Below are 25,744 nucleotides of genomic sequence, written 5' to 3' on the forward strand. Positions count from 1 at the left end.
GATGTGATACTGACCCTCTTTGCACTCCAGTGCCACCCGGGACTCCAGGTTGTCCATCTGCATCTGCAACCTCTTGAGGGTCAGGTCGTTCTCCCGGGACTTGCGCTTGTAGGCGATGAGCACGATGATGACGATGATGAGGAGCAGGCTGCCGCCGGCCGCGATGCTGACGATGGCTGGCAGGGTCAGCAGGCTGTCAGAGGTGATGCTCACCGAACCGGGGGAGAAGATGATGCCGCCGACACGCACCTGCAAAGCACCAGGGAGGTAAGCAGCAGCTTCTTTGGGCCTGCCCAAATCCAGGGCAGGCACCACAGATGTTTTATACATTTCTGTGGTGGATACACAGCATGGCTGCGGCTGCAGCAGCACCAATTGCCTCCAGAAACAAAGAGTTGCAGCACAGCGAGGCTTCAAGCCATGATAAATGTGCCAGCCCTTCACTATCTGGGCTTTGTTCGTATTATCTGATGGCTCCATTTGACTTTCAGTTTATAGCTTTCAACTCCCTTTTGTAACCCGTGAACGTTTGTGACCCAGTGACAATTTCCCTGACAAGAAACCAGAGCAAATGGAGAGAGGGGGGAAGAGGAGCAAGGGGGGGGGCCGCACACAGAGGCCAGGTTCTCTTGGATGTGTCCAGGCCACAGATGTGATAACTGAATAGTTTTTGGATGCTGAACTTAAAGAGAAATAAATCACAATTGCAATCTCATCCGGGCTTTGCTCGAGCGCTTTTGCAGCTGAGTGCTCAGTCTGGGGAGAGCAGCAGTGCCCAAAACCAAAGTGAAGCATCCTGATGAGCAGGATGCTCCTGGCTCCTTCTGCCTCAGGGAAAGCCAAATCCTCCTGCTACCCACTTGGCAAAGCAGATCTGGCTACAAGGACTGCTAAAATCCCTTCCAGCTCTACAGGAGGGGAACGCAGCACACTACAGCTCATCTTACCAGGGAAAGGCTGGAACCTGGTGCTGAATGCCCTAAATATTTATTCTTTTTGGAAGGCTTTGACAGCCTTTGACTACCCAGTGGGCAGTGAGTCTCAAGGAGGCAATAAGAAGTTTCACCACGCTAATCCTCATCAATATTTTAAGCTTTCAATTAGACAGCCATAAAGATCTAAAATCCTGCAGTCTTTGGACGAGAAATTGCACTCAGCACTGAGCAGGTCAGGAAGGAGGAGGAGGAAGGGGCTCTGATGGCAGCGGTCGGTGCCTACCGTCACTTTGTGCTGCCCGCTGAGGGTCGGTGGCTCACACAGCAGCTGTGTTTCAGACACGGTGACGGTGCAGGGCGTCTCTCCAACCAGCACTGTGTAGTTGAGTTTGGCTCCTCCAGAAGCGGGTGGGCACAGGTTTTTGCCCTGGCAATAGAGGTGGAGAAGACTGTACAAGGATGCGGTGCGTTTCCCTGCTTTTCATTCCCACTCCCTGCTGGCACAAACGATGGGGCTCCTCTTAGTGTATCCTGGTATCCAAACAGGGACAGAACTCCTCCCCCACTCATTGCTTTCTGGGCTCCCTGAGTGGAAGCCTTGCATGCTTCTAGAGATTTCTGCATGGCCACTGCATAAAAAACCTTTAATGGCTTTACTGAGACTGACCGAGCACTGGAGAAGGATGCCCAGAGAGGTGGCAGAGTCTCCATCTCTGGAGATACTCAAAACCCACCTGGATGTGATCCTGGGCAATGTGCTCTAAGGAACCTGCTTGAAGCAGAGGGGTTGGACTAAATGATCCCAAACGGTCCCTTCCAATCTCAACCATTCTGTGACACCACCACATGGTATGCATGTGGGTTTTCTCTCACTGAGCTCTGCTGGTGAGAGCCATAGAGTACACACAGGTATGAAGCACCAAAGCGCATTTGGCTCTGCTGGCTTTTGAGGAGCTTCCAACCCCATCCCAGCACCGATCCCATCCCATGGGATGAGCAGAGGTTCCCTTACCTTCAGGATGATGGGTGACCCAGGCTTCTGCTCCAGCATCCCAGTGGAGCTCAGGGGCTCAAAGGTGGGGTTGGGGTAGTAGATGAACTTTGTGTCGTTGTAGACCCGCAGGGACTGCACGTTGTTGAAGATGAAGCCAAACTCATCAGGTCTCTCGACGGCATCCATGGTGGGCCGGGGCTCGGGGGCCAGGGCAGGTGCAAGGCAGCTCAGTGCTGTGGCATTCAGCACCACACACACCTGTGGATGGGACTCTGAGTGGTGCTGGGGAACTGCCCCATGCTGGGGGGTTCCGACCTGCACAGCGATGCTCCTGGGCCCTAAGTACTGCCTGAAAGCTCTGGTAGATTCCAGCTCTGCTGGAGGTATTTAATCGGGGCTCAACACCTTACACCCATCGTTTGGGAAGATTTGCTTCCCGTGCAGCCAGCACAAAAGTGCTGGAGCAGAGACAGAGAGAGCTTCACAATGAGAATGTTTGAAGAAAGGTGGAGGACTGTACACCGAACCACTCGGTCTTTTTCTTTCTTTCCTTCCCAGCTGCACCCTTGCTGGCAGCACCAGCCTTTGAAACAGACCTATAATGAACACCTGGCCTCTGCTGCAAATTGGTGATTAGAGGCATCTCTCTGATGTTAGAGAGGGAGACGGGCCATCCCCTGACAGCATGGGGCTGGGCAGCATGGAGGTCACCTCCTGGGGGCTGCAGACACCCCCCGGCTCCCCCCAGCCCCACAGCAGGAGCTGCTGGCTTACAGAGCAGCAAGGGGCCAGCCGTAAGTGGAAGATTTCACTCAATTTTGTGCCTTCAGAATTATTTTCGTAACACTGTAAGTGCTAACAGCAAAATGAGATGTTTTTAAAAAGAGCTCAGAATGAAAAGGTCTTTGGGGGGAAGGGAGAGAGGGGATGGGAAACTGCTGCTAACAGCCTTGCCCTTTCCAAGATAATGCGGGTTCAGAAAGATCACTGCATAGAAACAGTATTTTTCAGTTTTACTTGATCAAAATAATTTCCAAGTGTACTGGAGATGCAATTTGTTTTTGAAACGTACAAGAACATTGCTTTCCACAGCAGTTTATGAACGGTGGAACAAATGGTTTAAATAGAGGCCTTGGCTGGTGCTAGCTGGGATGGAGGCGTGAAAAATAACACCCAGCTTCCCCCAAACACCAGGAGCATCACGCGCAAGGAGGGGAAGCAGTTGGGATGGTGGAGTCAGATCCCTTGGACTTTCCATCACCAAGCAGAGCTGAGCTAGGTGCAGGGAAAGGAAGGATGCTGAGGAGGAAGAGACACCATTTCTGTGTGTCGTGACTCCTGTCTCCACGTCTTGTTGCTAAGAGTGGGGCTAAGACCCCCAGGTAGCCTTTGCCAAGCAGAAAGCACTGGTTCCGGTGACAGTGTCAGATGGGACATTGCCCACAGCTACTCACATTGATGGACTCCCTGCCGTTGTGCTTGACACGGATGCGCGGTTCTTGGATGATGTCCAGGTTGGAGCCAGTGATGGTCAGAGGCGTGTGGCCGCTGCAGGGAACCAGAGAGCCCTCGTTAGTTGCCTGGTGAATGGGAAGCCAGTGTTTGGCTACACGGATGCTCGTTGCTCTCTCAAAGACGTTGGCACCCCAGGGACTGCCAGCCCATCTCGAGTCGCAGGGCAGCGGTGCCCACGTGAGCCAGCTTTTCTCCTCACAGCTGTGCCCTCTCCCATGCAGCAGCCCTTCAAGGCAGCAGGACGAGAAACGGGACTAAAGAAACCAACTGAGCCGAGACTAAATGTGAAGAACAATAAATTAGTCACGGCGTTTAATGATTTACACAGCGGCGCTTCCAAGGCGCATGGCGGCGGGCGATGAATGGCGCGTGAGGAGGGAACTGCTGAGCAGCACGCACACAAAGTGCCTTCCACTGGCACTTCCAAAGGCTGCTCCTTTCATGTGTCAATTGCAGCTGCACAGCCCAAATTCACCAAAACCTCCAGCACCTCCACAGCAGAGCTGTGCTGTTTGGTTGATGATATCGGTTTGCCATTCTGACACCTATCCAACCCAAAACGAGAAGTGAGCTTGAATGTGGGCTCAGAGCTGCTGAGAGGCACTTATTTCCTCATGGCCAACTTTAAGAAATGACTGGAATTTGAAATGAACCTGAGCACAGCCATTGCAGCTATACCAGGGGATGAGGACAGCCCAGGAATTTTAGCATCGCATTCCCATGCAGCTCCCACCAGTTGATGTGGACAACTACTACGTTCTGATCAGCATCAGCTTTCCCATTTCTTCATGGTTGCTGGTTTTATTTTATTCCACTGCCACGAAAAGCTTTAATGAGCGACTGTGCACTCCTTCAGCAGTTGGAAACCATCTCGGGGGTTTATTCGTGCTCCCAGAATCCAGGCATAAGCTGTAATTGTCATGGTAAATGACAACTACTTCAATAACTTCAGATCTGACTTTTGGTCAGTGCAAATGTTGCAGATGTTTGGCACTGAGAGATGCAGGACATGGGTGGTACATGTATTTCCAATGGCACAGGGCAGGTGAGTTCCCCTGAGCTGCATTACCTGGCGATGCTCCACTCAGGCTCAATGTTCTGCACTTTGGGGTCATCAATGTATTCAAACATCAGTGTCTGCTCAAGTTGAGCACGGTCAATGCTCACAGAGACGTGGACAGGCCCCAGGCCGTGTGCTGAGGATGCTGACAGGCACACAATCTCATTCATGGATCGCCTGCGTGGAAAAGAGCAGAGGGAGTGTCAGTGGGCAGAGAGCATCCCTGCCCCCATGGGGCCACCCCACAGCTCACACGAAGGCAGAACCATCACTGAGTCCTGTGCACCGAGATGCACAAAGTAGCCGAGCCCAGCAGGCTCAGGAGGGGGTCAGAGCTCCATGCAAGAAGAGGTCTTATCTGCCCACCAGGAGAGAGGCACACGTGTTTTGTGCCAAACTGCAGCCTCCCGCATCCCTCCCTGCACCCGCTGCCTTCTGTTGGGCGTGTGAAAACAGATGGCCGCTTTTTAAATGGGATGCAGCAGCTTGCTCCAAAGCCAAATTCTTTCCCTCCCCACCCCACTGCAAGCATAGAGCCTCATGAGCTGCAGAACAGGCCCACGGAAGCCCCAGTTTGGGGAGCACCATGCTGCCAGCACTGCTTTGTTCCTGTTTGCCCACCAGCGCAGCATGACCCCTGCTTGGTGCTGCTGGGCACGGCAGGGCATCTGCTTCCCCCACAGTACAGGCTGGCTGCTGGAACACACAGCAGTTGGGCAGTGCAGTTGGCAGAGCTCCCCCATCCTGCTGCAGGGCTGGGGATTTGCACTGGGGACAGAGCTGCTGAGTTCCACAGCACCACAGGGTCACTGTGCGAAGCGGCAGAGCCATGTCCCCATGAGTCCAGTGCCCAAACTCAAGTCCCTGAGGGCAGGAAGGGCCATGCTGCTGCCACGGCTCATTTAGCTTTGGCTTCTCTTCTGCCAGCACAGGGGAGACGACAGGCAGCTCCTCAGTGTTACACTGCTGTTATGGCACTTCTATCAAAGCCTGGCACACCACCGTTCCATCATCACCAACTTCACCATGCCGCACACACCATTGAGGTGCCTGAGCAGCTGTGACACAGCTCAGCGTGTGCACTGACGTGCATCCAGCACAGCCCCGTGTCTCTGTAGTTACGCTGTGCTCCCTCTCCAGGGCCCTCCCAAATCCTCACCTTCCTTCAGGAGAACATCCACCCTCGGGTACCACAGTGCTGCACCATCTGCACACCCACCCAGTGTCACCAAGACAACAGAAAACTCCTAAAATATCCAAAACCGACCACGCTTGGCTGTTCCTATGGATGCTTTCCTGTGCCATCCCTGCTCCCTGCGTCCCTTTGTCCCACTTTGCACCGTCACACCACGTCTCTGCCCCAGCTCTGCCTGCCCCACCGCTGCCAGCTCCCCGCCACTCGTTAATTAGCTCTGTGCTATTATTGTGTCGTCATGGTGAATCTACCCACTCCTCCGATCCGAGCTGGGAGAATGGGGAAAGCTGTAATTAGAGTGAATCTCATTAGAAACTGCTTCATCTAATCAGGCTCCCCCACACCCTCCAGTACAATTGAAGTTCATTGCCACAAAACAGTCCAAGCAAAACAAAGTGCACAGTGTGACCCCACGAGAAAGATGGTGTCATTTATACACTGCTGCTTGCTTTGTTTGAGTTTCTGCTTGCCTGGTGTAATTAGAACATACCAAGAATTCAGACCTGCTCCAGGTTTTGCAGGTCGGTATCTGCAGGTTGCCTGAACGCAATCATATATTTATGGAATTTTGTTACAAAGCCAATTCTGCTCGTGGCTGCTTCTGCTGGAGGTAAAGTGGTCACCTGTGTGCACTGAGGATGCAATCTGGCAGCTCTGCTCTGGACACAGGAAGAAATGCCAGTGGACTGGTTGCCAAATGTAGCACTTAGAGAGCCTGTCTGCAGCTGCAGAGCTCGGCAGATCTAACCCTTTCTGATCTCCATCTCCTTCATCTGGTGCCACAGCATAAGTGGGGAAGGCCAGGTCCTGGGTCCCATCCTGCTCCTCGCTACTTGGCAGGACTGAGCCAATACAATCCCATGGCTGCACCTTCACAGGTCCCTTATTCATGAATCTTGGGGTCTTCCAGATGAGAATTTCACCTCCAGGGGTCATTCCATTCCCAGATACCTCCTTGGCTCCTGCTGGCAAGCCGGAGCTGGGATTTAGAAGGCAGAATCCTTTCTCACATCACAGCGTTTCATGTAAGCTCCTGGTTTGCAAGGCGCAGAGAAAAAGCAAAGGGTCCTCTTGGCATTCTCAGTCCTGCAGCTCCATGCAGATCTCATCTGCTCAATGCAAGGAATGTCTTCATGGAGAGCAGTCTCCTCTGTCCTGCATATGAGTGCCTGCAGTGTGACACTACGCTGGTGGCACTGGGGCACCTGGGGACACCCCACGTGGGGATGTGTGCGTGATGCACACAGACGTATACTGCTTGTATCTTTTTTTAACTAAGCCCAAGAAAACCCATTAAACCCTGCAAATGTCAACTCTGCATTTACACTGCTGGGTAAAAAGCAAATTTGCCATGGGAATCCCAGAGGAGGCTCATGGCTGTGCACGTTCCACAGCAGGAGGCGGGTGAGGATCCTTCCTCTGCTGCGTAATTTCAGAGCCCTGCCTCACTGCAATGGTTTTGGAGAGGAGAGATATCCCCTTTGTGCTGGATATTAGGAAAAAAATCTCTTCTCTGAAGGAGCTCTGATGCACTGGCACAGGCTGCCCAGGGATGTGGTGGGGTCGTGGTCCCTGGAGGTGCTCATGAAACAAGTAGATGTGGCACTTGGGGACATGGTTAGAGGGCATGGCGGGGACAGCCTGACTTAATGGTAGTGGTATTTGGACTTGATGATCTTAGAAATCTTTTCCAGCCTTCACGCCTACGATTTCTGAGGTGCCTGTGTGCTCAGCCCCACAACCCACAGCCCCCAGCCCAGCCCTTACCCCTGGAAGGCGCAGCTCTGGTTGCCCAGGAGCACGGAGACGTGGCTGCCAGCACCCAGGTGATGCCCTGTGATGGTCACCAGTGTCCCGCCTGACTCAGGGCCACGGCTGGGGCTCAGGAAGCTCACAGTTGGTGTCTGCAGAAAAAAGGACAGCTCAGCATCCCCGCACCGGCAGCATCCCACCCTCTGCTTTTAAAATGGAAAAGCAAAATGGAGCTGCATCATGGCCACCTGATACAGCTGCTGCTGAAATGCTGGATCCTGCTGTGAGTGAATCACATCCCTACGATGTAATTGCAAGTTTAGCCTGGGCAAAATTATGTACTTACCTTCACCTCTGTTCTTAGAGAAATAAAGCTGTTTGCTCTGTGGTTTCAAAAATGAAATACAGCACAAATACAGCACGATGGATGTCTGAACACAAATGGTTAAGGTTTGCCACATTACAGAAGCAGGGTATGGTCATGGGAAACAGCACATTACAGCAGCACAAAGCAGTGCCAGCAGCTCCAGCTCCACGGAACCATCAGTGGTGGTGATGTGGGGACAAAGCTCACACCTGGTGATGAAGGGAGAACATCTCAGCCTGTGTCTGCATCCCACTCAACACTTATCCATGGTACTACTGCAGCAGTGCCACCTTGCCATCCTGCCCTGCACTCGTGACCCCAGCTCCTCATTGCTGTGCTCACCTGAACTGCACAGAGCCCACCCTGCTGTGGACAACTTCTCCAGGTGGTTCTTCTTCTAAACAAGGGAAAGGCAGAAGAGCTGAGTACGCACACTGAGAACCTGCAGCAACTTCAAGGCTGGGGCAAGGCCAGCACTGCAGGAAGGGCTGAAAGCTAAGTCAGAATCTTCCATCTTCAGCTCATGGTTTGGTGATAATTATGACAGATTTATGGAGCTGAAGTAACTCCAAGGTCCCACTTCCCTGGGTACAATGGGTGTAATTACGGTGACAGCTGAGCTCCCGCCTGGTTGCAGCATCAGATGAGCTCACCAAGGCATGAACCCTCTCAGGGTCAGAACACAGCTCTGCTTTAAGGTACCAATCAATTTTACTACAGACTTTAATGGCATAAACCAGCTGTAATGGAATTTGTGGCGGTGCCAGCAAGAAAAAATAGAGGCCAAGTAACAGAAGGAAATGATGTCCGCAAAGTTTTAGATACCTGAGGAAAAAAAAATTATAATCAGGGTGCTGAAAGTCAGAACCACCATGCAAGGGATGGTAATTTCAATGCATCCCTATCGTGTTTGGGCTGTAGCAGCTCCTGGCACCCCGGTGTTTTGCACCCCTGGGGAAATGCAAACCCATAGGATGGTGGGGCTGCCCTGATTTCCCTCTCCACTGGGTTACAGATTGTGGTCAATCAGTTTGTGCTGGAATTGCACTGCATGCATAGATTCCACTCAGCACAAAATCAATGTGGTGGGATGAAGTGCCCTATTTAGACAAAACTAGAGATAGGAGGAACCCCAGCTGTAGCTTTAGGTTTATGAATCAAAAGGATGCTAATTAAATAACCCACTGACCAGCAGAGAACCCCAACCAAAGAACAGCTCTTCATGAGGCAGACAGAGGAAGCCTACATTGAGCTGGCATCCTTGAGGGGAGAAAAAATAAAATAAAATCGTTGAATATCTGGATGCTGAGTAACTCCTCCATCCCAAAAAAAAAAGAATAAACCAATAGAACAAACTATTCCAGATCTGTTCAGGTTTCACAGGCAGGTGATTAAAAGGAGTTTCTAGCAGGACCTCAATACCTGAACCACAGAAAGATGGGCTCAGGCACTGGCTGTCCTCCCCTGTGTGTTTCTGTGCTTGTGCCAAAGTCCCATCAGCTCCTGCACCATATATACTTGTGTATCTGTACCACAAATGCAAACAAACAGCTTCAAAACCAGCAAGAAGCAACAGCAGAGATTTCTTCCCTATAACAACGCTCCTTCTTTACTCTTCCTTCCCCAGAACACAGGAAGATTTTGAGTCCTGACTGCAACCCCATGACAAGACCACACGTACAGGAGTCCTCGAGCACAGCTCAACACCACGCTCCGCAAAGCAGTCCAGCTCTGAGCACACAACCCACTTTGCTAGGAGGCAGCAATTCAAGGCATTATTCAGAGGCGCAAAGCTGGAAGCAAACGCCGTGCAAAGCCTGCTTTGAGGCTCCTACCTAAGCACTGCTTCTTCTGGAGGCCTGTGTGAGCTTTACACCTTGGGAGCACGGCTCGGTGATGGGCCGCTCATGCGATGCCACGGGGAAAGCACTGGAAAAGCGTGGGTTTGCCTCTGGTGCAACAGACACGTGCTCAGCCCCCCCCAGTGTAAGGAACTCACCACGAATGTGTAGTGCTGCACCGACTTGGCCGTGAACTCAGGCTTGCACTCTCCGATGCACAGAAGCACTGGGCCGGAGCTGATCCCAGGGAGCGCCTGCCCCATTTCACAGACGATCCTGGAAGCAGAAACGTTGCAGTGAGGGTTTGCCAGGGGCTGCTTGCACAGGGCTGGCTGCTTGCTGTGTTATTTTTTTTCCTTTCCCCTCTTTAACTCTGATATCTGCCTCTTTTGGAAGGAGTTAATTACTGAGTCTATTTTTACCCCACATAGTAATTTAAAGGGAAAAAAAAAAAAAAATCAAAATTAGACATAATTATTACAAGCTGTAAACTCCAGAGCAAAGCAGAGCACTAATGGCAATATATTAGCCAGTAGCAAAGTGAGTGCTAAGTCCTTAGAGTAACAGATGAGTTCATTAAGGGAACAGCTCACACTGCAGTCTCCCAGTTAATCAAAAACGCAGAAACCTGCTTGGGGATGAGAAAGACAGCGTGGTGCAGGCAGGGAGGGCTGCTGCACGATGCACCCACATGGATAACAGGGTCAGGGTAAAGCACTGACATGAGTCCTGTGTCCCTCTGTGTCCTGGGGGCATCCTGAGGGGTCACTGAGAGCCTGAGCAGGAGCTGCTGGGGTGCACTGTGATGGTTTAAAGCTGCAACCCACGGCTCCTGGCAACGGCAGCAGGCCTGCTGGAGATGCAGGGAGAGGTTTGCAAAGGGCTGGCAGGGCTCTTCTGCTACACTTGGAGGGATTGCTGCTTGCTCCCATGGAAAAAGGTCATGAGCATCCTGGAGAGGAGCCTGAGGGCTCCTGCTACATCGCGCAGGAGCAGCAGCACAGGCAAGGAAATGCTTGATGATGTTCAGCCTCAGGAGCCAGAGAAAAAAGCCAAATTCCCCTCCCTCACTGCAGCTGAAGGTGCTTTTGCAAAACAGGAGGGGAAATGCTTGCTTTTCCCCCGACCACATGAGAATGCATGAAAGGCTCCGATCTGCGAAGGCAGAATTTCAGCAGCACTAAATTCACTACAGGTAAAAGAAAATAAAGAGACGAAAGAACCTGCAGACTGCATGCACAGGTGCTGCCAGGAGGCCCAACAAAATACACACATGCTAATAATGAGCTCTTACGTGCACCTCATTGCTGCACATCAAAATGGGTTGCCTAGAGAGATGCTGTCTTTAGAGAACACAAAGAGAAGCGCCTCTGCTGCGTGCCTCAGTGTGCCATGTGCTCCTCACTCTGCCTTTATCCAGCCACGGCCTTGGCACATCTCTCCCTTCTACTGCTGCTTTGTTGCTTGGCCTGCTGTAGGGTCAGGGCTGCAGGCTGGGATGATCCCAGCAATCCGTGCTCCTGCAGCAGGCATGCAAAAAGCCACGCCGAGGATGCACCCACCAAGTGCCACCCATGGGAGGAAACACCCAATTCTTGATGCTTCCCAGTGAAGCAGCACCCACAGGCACAGCACGCATTCCCCACACAGCACCAGACAGGAAGGAAGCAGTAGGGGGTGGAGTGACCCTGGTGCACCTGATCCTGATTCCCAATCAAAGCCAAATCCCCAGCAGGTACCTTGTTACAAAATGATGCATTCGGCACCGCTGTAGGGTGCTGATTGCTGGGCTAAGTGGCCCTTTCACCAACATTAACCTAATTGCTGGCTGATAGATTGCGTGGCTGGAGCATATGGTGAGTCATTACAGTCTTGGAATTCAGTCTGCCCACAGAAGCCTTAAGAGGGTCCTTTTATCTGTATTCATCTTTAAAAGGCAGCTCTCATGCTAACGCTTGCTGTTATCTGCCCAGGGTAAATGTTTTAATGATGTTAACAAACTTTGAAAGCTCAAGAGCCATAATTAGAGTCATGATTATAAAATCAGGCCTTCGTACCATCAAAGGAGGACAGTTTTATCATATTCTGTCCTTTATCTGAAAAATAAAACGCAACAAAATTCCGCTCGGCGGAACCGCGCCAGCCACGGGCACTGACTGCTCTGCACACGCCTGGAGCTGAGCAGGCACTGATGGTGCTGAGCAGCTCTGCAGTGCCCTTCATGCAGCGATGGCAATGCTGATGGATCAGGGAGTACAGGTAGGGAGCAATGAGCAAAACTCCACTGCAAACACATCCTGGTGATGGGGTGGTTCCGCGAGCCAGGGATCAGACTGGGACTCACCAAATGGATAGCAATGCCACAGGATGGTGGTTTCCGGCTGCTCCCAGGGCACATCCATGCTGCTGTGAGCACCCCTGGCACACCCTGCACCATCCTGCTCCCAGCAGTGACATCAGCGCTTCCCCAGCAGCATTGGTGTCACTGTGGGAGGTTTATTTGCCCGTCCTCTGTTACAAGCCTATTTTCTAATTTTTGGTTGACATTTTTCTTAGTGAAATAAATGAATGGGCTCCAACAAAGGGCTGCTCAGATGAGGTGGCTGTCAGCGCCTCACGCCTAACAAATGGCAGCACACAGCCTGCAGTGCCAGCTGCATCTCAAACACAAGGGGAGCGGAGGGGGCAGAGCCTCAGAAGGAAAGTTGCTTAGCAAAGCAGCGCAGAAGGAAACAAAACACTCTGTGAAAGCTTACAGGGCTGCTTAACCCATCCCAGAAAGCACCCAGCACCTCAGCCAACCCTGTTCCTGCACTGCTGTGGGGCTGGGAGGTGGTGGAGGTGTTGTGTCCATAAGTTGAGGTCACTCACTGTTCGGCGATGATGTACTGCTCCGGGAGAGGAGCACACGGCACTCCTGCCACCTGCACACCACGAGCAATCTCTGAGAAGTCCAGACCCAGGTTGATGCCACGGATGGTCACTCTTGTGCCTCCTTCTGGGGGTCCCGACACCGTCAGGATCTAAAGGGAAGCACAACAGGGGTCAGGCTGCTTTCTGCAGAGCCCCCCAGGTTGGAGGCGGATCCCACCCTGCAGGCTGCCCAATGGCACTGTGCTCCCTGCCTACTGCATGCACTGCTGAGAAGTCAACGAAGCTGGAGCCCACACGTGTTGTCCTCAGAGAGACACGGAGGGACAATGCCACCTCTGGGGAGAAGAAGGATCACAGAACTGTGTGAACCTTTCACAGTCATCCAGTCTAACTCCATGTTTTATGGAGCTGTAGAAGCCTTTCTTCTTCTCTGCACCCCTTGCCAAGTCCAGTTCCATTTGGGCCTCGACTTTCCTGATCCTGTTCCTACACAGCCCACCAACATCCCTATTCTCCTCCCAGGGCACCTGTCCTTGCTTCCACTGCCCGTACATTTTCTTCTTGCTCTCCAGGCTGGCCATCAGGTCCCAGTTCTGTGTGAAGCAGAAGCTGGCTGCTTTTCACATACTACATAAGGCAGCAAATAACCTTCCAGCAGTTGCCTGCTGCTCTGGAGAACTTTGTTACCTTCTGCCTTGGCTGCTCTCTGAATGCTGATAGCACATTTATCAGTAAGCTGGCACCTCAAGTGGCTCAAAATGCTGAAGGGTGAGGGGTGTGTTCTAAAGCTGCCTGTTTATAGCCTGCCTGAGCCTCAGCCAGCTCTGCTCCTACAGCCTTTCATCAAGGACAATGCTCTCTTCCATGAGCAGTATAAATTACAACAACACATAGGCTCAAGTTTGGGACCCAAGACTCTTAAACAACTCTTAAACTGAATCTGCCACCGCTCTCGGGTGAGCTACTAATCTTCCCAATGCTACAGCTGGTATTAATAAACAACATAATCTATAATAATGCACTTCAATTCACTTAATGGATAAATCTTAATTCTGCGCGTTGGTTCCATCCTCGCTTTTGGCACAAGATTTCAGCTCCCCAGGACCTTTCCCTGGTGCTTCTGCCCGGCTGCTTTACCTGCACCTTCCCCAGAGCTTCCATTTCTGCTTCCCTCTTCCCCAACCAAGGCTTCCAGCCCACCCCCATGTGCTGCTGTGTGCTGTAACCCACACCACGCGGGGAGCCTTGTAGCACTTAGCTCTGCGTGCCCACAAGGCATGCTACAAACCAAGCTGCAGCGCATTACGCTGAGTCCTGAAGGCTGCACCACTAATGCTCCCATCACCAGGGATCACCTGAGCCTGGTGGTTCACATTCTTGACAGTTACAACTGTCCTTTGCAGCTCCAGATTACGTTAAGATGTGTTTTGTTGTAGCACTGCTCATTGGCTCCTCGGTCCCTTCCCATCTCCAACAAACAGCCACATCTCGCCGTTCCCCAGCCGGAGCACAGCCAACGGCCTCACCAAACAATGAGGGGTTGATGCTGTATTTTGAAAACGTCCTGACCTGGAAAATCCCCAATATGGAGCTCCGCTCGACCTAGATTTTAGTGGTCGCTAATTGAACAGTTTTGAAGTAACTGTGCCATAAAGCAGCCCCAGGGTTAGAACAGATGCATTCAATTAATTGCAGCTGGAGAGATTCAGTCAAAATCTCAGAAAGAGGAGAAGCCTTCAAGGTCCATCGTGGGGCACCCGGGGGTGCTGTGCAGGATGGGGGGCACTGGGAGGAAGAGCACCCAGCCAACAACACTGAGCTGCTCGCTTCCACCTGCCCTCATGACGTAGTAGCTCAGCATCATTGTGGCCCGTTGGTATGTTGCAGTGCAGCAGCTCTCACCACCTTGCAGAGCGGGCTGCTATAACACAGGGTGCAGACTCTCAGCCCCACCTCCTGCACAAGCTGACATACGCTGGCGATGGGTTGATGGTTGGACTAAATGATCTCAGTGGTTTTTTCCAACCTTAATGATTCTATAACACAAGATTTAGGCACAACGAGCATGAGAAAGCGAGACTCAGACCAGTGCTGTCCTTCCACAGCCTGCACCACTCTTGCTCTACAGTGAGCATCTGTTTGGGTGCACAGAGAAAGCCCCCTACCCCCTCCCCAGCCACAGTCACCTTCATTCTTTGTCCTTTCCCCACTGCTCCAAGCAGCCCCATCCCAGCTGATGAGCCCAGCAGGAGCCAGCACACGAGCACTGTCATCACTGCATGATCCCTCCTCCTCTCTGCCTTGGCTGATGGCACATTCAGAACCTAATTGTTATCTCTGCAGAGCAACTCCATTATTCAGGCTGACACTGCCCCCCCTTCAGCTGTTTGTTGCACTGATGTTATATTAATGAGGCCTTCAAATAAGTGAATAGGAGATCAGAGTGCCGCTTGTTCGCAAGAAAACTGACTTTTATTTATTTATTGCCAGGACCAGAGACCGGGTGGAAGTTTTGTACTGTTAGAGGGCCTCATTCAGTGCAAAACAAGGACTGAGTACATCCCATACACTTTTGTGCTGGGCTTTTGGTCCAGAGCCGAAGAGCAGTGAATGCTTCAAGTGGCACCTGGGGAACACCAAAACCTCAGGTGACATCTACAGAACCTAAGGCTGCAACAGTCCCACGATTTCCAAGAGCATCACAAACACTTTTCTGGGCAAAGGGGAAAGAGAGAGGAGCTGACCTCTGTGTCCAGAGGGTTTGGGATTAGGAATATCGACCTTGCAGTGTTTCTCTTGGGCCTCTGTCATTCTCCTTAGACCTGGCTGCTCAAGGGTTTGGGGGAGTTAATTAAGCAGGAAGGCAAAATATTTCATTCCCTCCTGACAGCAGTGTCACTCCTAGCAGCAGCGCTAACAGCCCACGAGCAGCTTTGCTGTAGAAATGCTCCTGGGAGATGCTTTGCATCCCTCAGTGGTCTGAAAGTGAACATCAGACATGTCAGCTGCAGCCTAATTAGCTCTCTGGTTTAATCAGCATTCCTGTGCCAGCCCGTGGTGGTCACCCCAATGCCAGCAGCACGGCAGGGAGCGACAGCCACGCAATGGAGCTGTGCACCACACCCTGCTCGGCTGCAATGCATTCACAGTGCTCAGCACTGGGACATTGAACCCTTCACCCTTCAGATAGGAGATGGAGACAGCCCTGAGCCCACCCACCCCAGCGGGATGCACAGCTGAGTGCTCTTACCTCAGTGATGCGTGGGTTGGAGCATTTGACGTTCCTGCTGGACCAGTCGAGCCAGGGTTGGGGGCTGCAGTGGGGCCGTAGGGTGCACCTGCCCTCCCCGCTGCACCACCCACACTCAAATTTGGGGTCAGCCTTCAGGCAGAGCCCGCAGCTCTCACGCTGTGCTGCGCACTTGTAAAGGTGCACTGTGGGGAGAGAGCAGAGAGCACAGTACTGAGTGGTGCTCCCAACCCTCCGCAAACACTGAGGTCACCCCAAGGAACTGAATTAAGGAGCAGCTCCCTGAAAGCACCCACATCCCCAGGTAGCCTGGTTGGGTCCCATGAGTGCTCCCAGAGCACGAGGTCCTGGACAGAGTTTCCCAACAGCTGTAGTTAGAAGCACTGAACGTTTTCTAGAAGTCATTCTTTCCATAGATTGCTTTTACAGCTTTCATTACAGGGCTTTCAGTGGTTTTCCCATTGCCACGGTATGGAGCTGCTCCCACCCTCACTGCCCGCAGCCCCCACAGCCCACATTACCTTTCACATCCTCCGGGTTGTCAATGACAAAGTTCCCATTCCACACCACAGCAAAGTCCACTGCTAAGTTGCTGATGTCCATCCCATCGTAGAGATACTGGAGAAGAAGAGAGAGAAAGAAACGCTTGGGAGCGTGCATCAGAGACACTGCCAGGAAAGGAGGGTTTTTTAAGAAGCAGCAATCACTCTCTGCATCACGTGCTGGTGGCTGATCCACCACCATTTCCACATTCCTGCTCCAGGGTCTTGCTTTGCCTCCCTCCTCCTCACTGTCTGCAGATAATTAAATCAGACCTAGTCCCTGGGAGACGTAATGGATTAATTACTCCCCTTGCAGCAGCTGCTCCTGTTGCTCAGCCCCAGCTCATCAATACGGCCCCTCCAGTTCATCAAGAGCCACTAAAAAGACTTAAAAAGCCACTGCCATTGAGGCAGACTACTCCATGTAGTGCTGTCCCTCTTTAACTCACGCTTGGTTCCAGGGATTTACCTTGCTGGGTTTCACTGAGTTGCTATAAAACCACATCCTCTGCTCAGCTGATGGAGCTGTTCGTGCAGAATTGCCCTTAAACTCTCTACCTACCACTTCCCATCAGCCTAACAGGAGGAAAAAGCGCTCCCTTAATGTTTATAAATCGCTCTGGATAGGAAAAGTGCTACACGGTATTAATACATTTATTAGCCACCAAGCTGCAAGGCCCAAAGACAGCCAGTGATGTATAAATACCCAGCACAACTTTAAAAAATTCAAAACTTGATTAACAATTTAAGACCGTCTGCACTGAATATTAAAGCACGCCCAAAAGTTCCCTGTGCTGATGGCCAAACTCAACCGTGGGCACCCTGCAACCCCTCTGAAGAGCCCCTGCCATCTGCTGAGCCCCATCCCACGCAGGGCAGAGCTGCCTTTCCCACCTGCTTCTTAGCAGCACCCCCAGGTGATTCACAGAATCATAAAATATAGAATGGTTTGAGTTGGAAGGGATCTTTAAAGGCCATCTGGTCCCATTGCCCTGCACTGAACAGGAGCAGCCACAGCTCCACCAGATGCTCAGGTGCTCAAAGGTCTGCAGGGACGGAACCCCACCACCCCTCTGGCCAACACCTCACTGCCATTATTTACTTACATCCAATCTAAATCTCCCCTCTTTAAGTCTGAATCCATTCCCCATTGGTCCTATCACCCCGCTACCGAGTCTGTCCTGTTCCTCACACCCCCCTTCAGGCACTGAATCCTCCCCCCCACAACCAAACCCACCTCCTCCTCAGCAGCAGCCCACTCTGGGCACTGCAGTGTGCCACACACAGGAGGTCAGTGCAGCTAAAACAGGAGGCAGCTTTGTGCTCACCGAGCTGTTCTGGCACTGCACGCTGGAGCTGTTGAAGCGCAGCGCGGGCACGCGGTGGATGACGCCCTGGATGCTCAGCACACATTCATAGCCACGTTGGCCAGATTGAGGCTGTGGAAGATTCCGGGCCTTCAGAGTGATGGGTTTCACTTCTCCAACCGGGATCAGGATCTCCTCCGTGGGGAAGAGCTGGGGGCAATCCTGGAAGTGGCAGAAGAGACGTCGGTTTGTGGTGTGCAGGGATACAGAGGAGCTCCAGGACGGTGCTGAGCCTTGGGATGAACACAGTGCCACGAAACTGGAAGCGGTCCTTTATATTCTCCATTGAAAACCACGTGGGAATGTTTCAAACATCAGTGAGATTGCAATGAGGGAGAGAAGAACTGGAATTGTGTGTACTGAAAGCGTGGCAGTGGGTGGTCGTGGGCTCTTATAACTAAGCACAGTAATTAAAGCATTAAGTAGAGAAGCGTGATTTGTTTCCACTTCTGCCACTATCTGGCCAAAATAATGCAACTGTAAATCAGCAGCCACTTTTAACGTTAGTGCTGCTGTTAATATTGCTATTTCTGTTACATTTGCTATTGCAGGAGCTTGAGACTTCACAGAATCACAGAATGGCCTTGGTTGGAAGGGACCTCAAGGATCATGAAGCTCCAACCCCCTGCCACAGGCAGGGCCACCAACCTCCCCATTTCATAGCAGCTCAGGCTGCCCAGGGCCCCATCCAACCTGGCCTTGAACACCTCCAGGGGTGAACGGGGCATCCACAGCCTCTCTGGGCAGCTGTTCCAGCACCTCACTGCTCTCATAGTAAAGAATTTCCCCCTGATGTCCAACCTAAATCTTCCCTCCCTCAACTTAAACCCATTTCCCCTCATCCTGCAGTTATCAACCCTTTCAAAGAGTTGATTACCCTCTCCTCTGTAGGCTCCCTTTAGGTACTGAAAGGCTGCAAGGAGGTCACCCCGCAGCCTTAGACTTCATTGCTGAAGATGCTCCAAGCAAAGAAAGGGAATCCCCCTGCAAACACTGCTGCATGTAGAGCAGCACCCAAGCATGAGATGGATGGGGCTGTACACAGCAATCTGTGATGAGCCACAATGAAGGCTGCTGGTGCCTGGTAAATGCATGACATTTCTCCTATAATATCTCAACATCCTAAAGATGATCTCCTCCTCGTGCCACACCGTGAGATGCATGCAGGGTTTGCTCGATTTCTGTCCCAGGGATTGCAACATGCAGAGACAAAGGCTCTGACCATCAGAAGCATTTACATCCCATTTAGCTCTAATTTGCTTTGATCTGATGGAAATAGGTACCTAAATACCTGTGAGTAACTGACACTCTGCGATTAATCCCGTGCTAATGTTGAAGTTTGAGGGAGAAAAATTGACGGATGCTTTCCTCTGCTCTGCCAAATCCCACGCTGGCACTGCAGCTCTCCTGCCCAGCCCTAGAGCAGGTTTTGCTGGGATGCATCCAGGCAGGGATTCTGCTCTGCACTGATGGCATCAGGACTGCGCTCCCAGCCCAGCTCCCAGCTCAGGCAAGTTGTCAATGAGAACCAGCTGCTGCCCGAGCACGGAGGAGTTGGTAGCTTAAACTGCTGCATCGTAAACCTTTTTAGAGGCACTTTTCCTTATATATTTTTTATTTTATTTCTAACAGAGACTTTCACGGATTAACAGCCAGGAGCGGTTTGAGCTCCAGCAGCAGAAAGCTGGCGGTGCTGGGAGGGGGAGCACAACTCAGAACTGCAGCTGGGGGGAATCCCAGCACCAAGGTGCTGCAGTCTGGGATAATGCATAATGCTCCCCACCCAGCTGCCAGCACAGACTTTGCTCCTCCTTGTACCCAACCCATGGCAAGCCACCATCAGGGGAGCAGCAGTGGGGCCCTTCATTGCATGGCGATGCAAACCACGAGGTGCCCAGCCATGCTGCCCAGCAATTTGCTCCATCATCACTTTACTTTGTGTCCTTGTTTTTTAATTCACGAGGAGTAAAGCCTGCCCCGAGCGAAGAAGGCTGTTATTACCTCCAATCACTAAACAAACACGTGCTGAATTCCCTCATTATCCTCCTTGACTTCTGTAAAGCAGAACAAACACAGGATCCGCTGGAGAAAAAGCAGAGTGATGCACGGGTGGCACAGACTCGGGGAAAACTCAGAGCTGTGCAGAGCTCACAAAGACATTTTATGCTTCTGCAACACTTTTTAGCCTCAAAGATTCCGAGGTCTATAAATACCTTGAACGCCAGAGATAAGCATCTGCCTGTGGAGCAGAGCAGAGCACCCATGGTTATTATTTGTGTTTAACAGAGTGCTTTTAGTGGGTCAAACCTCGCTCTTGTTTGGAAAAAGAGTGCCTGGAAATGGCAGGCATTGCTTTTGACTGAAGGATTTCACCCAAATGGAAGGAAAAACAACATTTCTTCCATTTTTTTAATCTAAAAATATGAAAGGCCTCTCCAAATGTTAACTAGCTGCACACATTTCAGAGCTCTGAACATAAACGATCCTGGCACATGAATGTAAACTCTTGGCTCACAGATGCGCTCCCAGTGATATAAATTACGGTCCCCATCACTCATGGAGACACATTACTCTCCATTTATGCCATCAGAGAGGAGAGCAGACCTCGCTCCTTAGAAACCAGACGTGCAAAGCAAGGCAGCAGCAGAGGGACAGTTGGCACTGCTCTGTGCTGGGCTTCACTCTCAGAAGAGAGATGGGACCCAGCAAAGCCACGTGATGACTTCAGGGGACGGAAATGCAGCCCCTGCTTGCATCTCATGCACCAGAGTTCCCATTTAGGCATTCAAATTGAGGACGGTAGGAACAGGTACGAGGAAGTTTTGGCTTGTTTTATATCCTTCAAGGTGCGTCGAGCAGTGCTTAGCATCAAAGGGCGCAGCCAGGTGCAAAGACGTTGCTCTAACAGCAGCAATAATTTAAATCCCAAATCCACAGAGTCAGAACAGAGCTTAAATCTGGTTCTGCACTTAACTTCCAGAATCTGAAACGCTCCGCTCCCCTGATTCAGCATCTCACATGTGGAAATGGCATTATCCACACATCAAAGCAGGAAGGGATCCCACATTCTGGAAAACTAATAGGATTTATTTGGTTCAGCCCTCCATTGAGATAGGTGTACAGACATGTCTGCGTCCACATTCCTCTTCATCTCTGTGTTTCGTACATTTACAGCGACACATCCTATAGCCATGAGCCACACAGGCACAAACCCAACCCCCAGGACATGCTAACATGATGCCACAGGCACAGAGCTCCACGTGTGACCCCTGGGGGCTGAAGCTCTGCAGAGGATTCTGTGCACAACAGACCTTGGGATTCAAAGGGAGCGATGCTGATAAGCCAATGCACTGAAGAGACTGATTGGAATTGCTTTAGGAGAGGAAGTTCTTCAGGAGACACTTATTTGATGCAGGATGGAATGCCCACAGTAAGGGCATTAGGAGAGCCTGGTGTACACTAGTGGCCATTCATTCACCTCAAATAAACAAACACGTGGGTTTGGGTGGTTGGTTGGCTTTACCTTTGTGTTCAGAGGTACTGAGAATTCGTGATTAGTAGTGGAGTATTTATATCACTATTGTTTGACTTTATCAAAAATCATCGCTGGGTGTTATATTACTGTATAACATCCTGGCTGAGAACTTGAAAGGATGGGGAAGACAAAGCCTTGGAGCTGTGATTGCCCATCAGCCCAGCAGGGATGGGCAGAGGTACGACTGCTGGGAAGTCCCACGCACTCCTGGAGCAAAGCAAGGGACGTGTCCTACTTTAGCAGAGACTTGTCAAACACTCCTGATATCCTGGGGCAGAAGACCTATGAAAGTGAGAACTGCAATTGTACAGCCTGGGAAGAGGGCAACGCTTTGAGTTTGAAGGAGAAAAAAAAGAAATAACACGCACCCCTTGAGAGAAGCAAAAGCAAAGGTTTTGCTTTCTCCTGTTATCTTAAAAGGAAGACTCTCGGCTTTGAACTGGACTGGGAAAGCTTTTGGTTTGTCCCCAGAGCAGACACTTCTCCTTGGATGTCTGTACCCTGCATGAGACTCTTCAATACACTTTGTGAGTGCATCCCATGGTCCCCACTCGGGGTGGCACGAGGCTGGCACCGTGCATTGCCCAGCCCGTCCCTATGAGTCCTCCATCTGCCCCATCTGCAGGGGAACCAGGACCAGTCCCTGCCCAGCTGCATCTGCTCTGTGCTAGGTGAAACCACAGCAGAGCACCGTGCAGCTCTGTCTCAGCCCCACTGCTGCTGAGATACAGCTGCAAGAAAGCAGACAAGATGCAAAGGTCCCAAACTGCAGGGTTGGTGGTAACTTTGATCAGTAATCAGTGCTAACAAACTCTTTTCCTCCATGAATCCCTTTACCTCAGGAAACACAAAAGATCTGGCAAAGCTGATAATGGGCTTTGCCTCCTTCTAAGTGTTAAAAACGTTCTTGGAATTGAGCCCCACACTTTTTATTAACAGCTAAGAGAGATCGCTTCTGATCCTCAGCGCTTGAAACCTGAAGCACTTCTCTTTTCCAAAGTCTGGGGCTCTTTGCATCTGTAATTCCTTTCTTAATCAGTTTGCAGTTGGGTTCCAGCCCCGGCTGCAGAGCTGCCAGCAGCTCCGGAATGAAGCACCATGAGTCCCACCAGCAGCTCTGCACTGCACTCACTGCTGGGGAGATCCCTGCACGCTTCGTAAAGCCCCTGAGATCCCAAAGGAAAGCACTACAGCAATTAAAAGATTAATTACCCTTATTACTGAACCTGAGCAGACCCACGTATTGAAGGCAGGATCAGCTTCAGCATTCAGGCTGAGGCACATCACTTGTCCTGCACCAACACTTGGCTGCTGCAGCTGCACTTCCAGATGCAAAACCAGAGAGAAGCCAAACAGCCCCACGCACAGCGCTGGTTCTGCTCATGGTGCCACAGGAAAAGCAACCAAGAAAGAGCTGAAAGCAGAGCGTGGTACCTCTGAGATGTTGATCCGTCCCTCCTGGAAGGAGCAGGTGGTGGGATCGTGGGTGCACAGGTTGCGGTACTTGCACCAGTGGCAGCGGAAAGCACTGTTCACACAGGAGAGGCACCTGGGGGAGAAAAGAGGGGGGGTTACCAGGTTGGGAGCCCCGTGCTGCAAGGGGTGAGCCAGTCCTGAGCCAGAACACGGTCTCTCGATCCGATCTGGCTTTAAGGACTGCTGCCTCTCCTTTGCTTCAAGAATGAGTCCATGTCTCCAGTGCATCTCTTCCTTATCTTGTGAAAATGGACTTAAAGCAGATGTCACCAGCAAGGTCCCTGACCACGACAATTCACACACTCAAGAGCTGAGCCTGGTGAGCTCACCATACCTGCATCCAACACAGTGTCTAGCAAAAGCTGTCTGTAAAACCTACCCCTTCCTGACCAGGCACAAAGCTCTACCACTCCAGCCAGCTCCAGATGCCTGCAGGGTGCACACTCCATGCACCACAGTTCCTGTGCATGCTGCTGTGCAACCACAGCTGCTCCCCTGCTTGCTCTGCCATGCTGCAGGGAAGGGTCTCTGATCAACAGGTCCCCTCCTGTGCTGGCTCAGGCTTGTATTCCTTTCTGCTTTACACATGCTGTGATTCATTCCTGCAAGGCTGGCTCGTGCCCTTGTTGAACTCGTTGATAATGAGTTCAGGATGATGTAAGTGCTACAGAATTTACAACCATGTTCACACTTTATCTCCAAACATGAGCTTTGAGAAAGGCATGGTCAGATGGAGCCAAGGGACAGAAAAGATGCATTGCCCCCTCCTGATCCAAACCTCCACATGGAGGAGAAAACAGGGGTCCTATAAAGTCGCCTCTCAGGCAAATCTGAGGACCCAGCAAAGATGCAGACAGGACCATAAGCGCTGGCAGGAGCAGGGAATGCTGTCACTGAGGGACAGGGGGCAAGAACAGAGCTGTGCAAAACTGCAGCACAACAAGAGGCACTGGAGCAGGGGATGCAGACCACCAGGAGAGGCAGCAGTGGGGGCTGGAGGACCCTCAAGGCTTCTTTCATCCCGGTGCCTCTGCAGTAAAAAAAACATATATTGAATGCATGCCTAGAAAAACCCACTGCTAGCCAAGCTCATCAGAGCACGCAGCCCTCTTCCAAATGCAGCAGGGAACTTCCCATAGCTCAAGGCTTCAAATCCAGGGCAGAAAGGCTCTCACTGACCCCATGCTGGCACTTCTCAACTCCTACTGGGCAGCAAACTATGCTCCAAAAGCAGAGCTGAGAGCTGAGCCCTGCCGTGGGAGACACAGCCCACCCTGCAGGCACTGCTACTCGCTGCCCGACCCATGCCAGGTCCTGTGTGCCTTTCATTTGGGTGCTTTGGTGCTTGCTGTGCTTTCAAAGAGAAATCTATAAACACTTCAGATGCTCACACACAGCCATGTGTGTGCCTGCCAGGGTGAGCAGAGCAGGGGGCTGAACAGCACAAACTGTGCTCAAAGCAGCATGGAGCCTTCCAGCCTAGCACTACTGCTGTGCTGGGTTCTGCCCTGCTGCTCCCAGCCCACATCCTGGACTTGGTTCTGCTTCATCCTCTGAGAGCATCCACATTCACAGTTGCAGGATGGAGCAGCTTGGGGGCACCAGCAGGTTAAGGTTTTTTCAGGCTCCTGCAGCCTCTGTCTCAGCAGGCAGGAGAGCTGCAGGCTGCTTAGAGGGCATGGAGCTGGAGCTTCCATCCACAGCAGGTACAAAACACCTGGCTGTTGCCTGCACCCAGCTGAAGGGTGCACCCCCATCCCACCAGGATCCCCCCCTGCACCCCAGGAAGGTGGGCACTCACAGCTGGTGGGCACTGCAGTTGTAGAACTTGAACTCCGTGCTGACAAACGTTCTTCCTGTCTCCTGTGACTTCAGCTGCAGCACCACACCGAACCAGTCTGCAGAGCAGGACAGAACCAGTCAGTGCCCAGAGGTAACAGGGGAACACAGGGGATTCGGCCACAAATCCTCTGACACAGATAAGAGCAGATAGCAAAATGCATGGGAGGGGTGGGGAATCTGCCTCAGGACACAGCTGAAACAAGTTTGGGATGACGTCCTGTTCCATACTGGAATTCTGCCTCCTGTACAAAAGCACACTAACTCAGCCTAGCCCAAGACTAGCAGATAGCAGTAGAAGCAAGGCCATTAGCACTGCTTTTTGGGAGCCTCAGCCCTGGGTTAATTAAGAGCAGATTGCTGGGCTGTGGTCCACCTGCAGTAGCCCTGCCACCACTGCAAGCCTTGGCTCCCTGAGTTTAACACTTCTCAGTCTCCATATCGTGTCGCAGAGACACAAAGACATCAGCACAGCTGACACCTGGAAGGATGCCAAGGAGAAAATGAGTTTTAAGCAAGTCTCTTTCTTTATGGAAACAGAAAGGACGACAGCGGCGATTTGTTAACGGAGGAACAATCCAAAGCTGTTTGCTCACCTTGATCCACGGGTATGGCTGGGACATCCCTCGCAGCCGGTGAGACGCACACAACTCGGCTGCCCACCACCTGACCCTCTACTTCTGTCAGGTTCCCAAAGAGGCAAGTGACACCAGCTGCCAGGTCTGGGGCATCGCTCACCAGCAGGCTGAGCTGCATGGGGGCACGGAACATCAGCAGTGTGTTAGTGGGACAGCCCTCACCTGCTCCATGCAGTCAGGATTGCTGCTTTGCTGTGACTGAGCCCTTCAAACCTCACTCTGTACAAAGACAGAGGGTTTACCCCAAGCCAACACCTTGCACTTGGGTTTGTTGAATCACAATCTGTTCTTGCGGGCTCAATTTTTGAACCTGTTTAGGTTCCTCTGGATGTCATTCAACGATGCACAATTTAATGATGCACAAATATCTCACTGAGCCTTTGCAATTCAGGGAGCTGCTTGCTCTACAAAACCCCTGCTACCCTCAATTGCATCAGGGACCTGCACAGCCACGAGCAGCTCCCAGCACTTGTAGCAGCAGTGAGAGTGAGCTCCCCATGCAGCCCAGTCCCAGGAGAAGCTGCAGCTGCCACAGCCCATCCACAGGCACTGGGAGCTCAGGAG

The 25,744-nt window shown here is 51.7% G+C and overlaps 1 protein-coding gene across 4 annotated transcripts in view; it reads right to left on the bottom strand.

Annotated features, from left to right (window-relative positions):
• The window catches only part of PLXNA2 (plexin A2), a 178,508-nt gene that overhangs the window by 19,898 nt on the left and 132,866 nt on the right, over positions 1–25,744 (bottom strand). For all 4 annotated transcript variants that reach the window (XM_085210206.1, XM_085210208.1, XM_085210205.1 and 1 more), the window contains exons 7-20: positions 25,139–25,292; positions 24,505–24,601; positions 22,662–22,776; positions 17,654–17,854; positions 16,305–16,401; positions 15,784–15,968; positions 12,531–12,682; positions 9,818–9,935; positions 7,467–7,603; positions 4,514–4,681; positions 3,384–3,477; positions 1,948–2,187; positions 1,219–1,362; positions 15–249 (exon numbers count right to left, since the gene is read on the bottom strand). In XM_085210206.1, coding sequence (XP_085066332.1) covers positions 15–249; positions 1,219–1,362; positions 1,948–2,187; positions 3,384–3,477; positions 4,514–4,681; positions 7,467–7,603; positions 9,818–9,935; positions 12,531–12,682; positions 15,784–15,968; positions 16,305–16,401; positions 17,654–17,854; positions 22,662–22,776; positions 24,505–24,601; positions 25,139–25,292 — 2,137 coding nt within the window. The remainder of the gene's footprint in view (positions 1–14; positions 250–1,218; positions 1,363–1,947; positions 2,188–3,383; positions 3,478–4,513; positions 4,682–7,466; positions 7,604–9,817; positions 9,936–12,530; positions 12,683–15,783; positions 15,969–16,304; positions 16,402–17,653; positions 17,855–22,661; positions 22,777–24,504; positions 24,602–25,138; positions 25,293–25,744) is intronic.

The sequence above is a fragment of the Meleagris gallopavo genome, chromosome 28, assembly GCF_905368555.1.
Source record: "Meleagris gallopavo chromosome 28, MGAL_WU_HG_1.1, whole genome shotgun sequence".
In the NCBI taxonomy this organism is placed as follows: domain Eukaryota; kingdom Metazoa; phylum Chordata; class Aves; order Galliformes; family Phasianidae; genus Meleagris; species Meleagris gallopavo.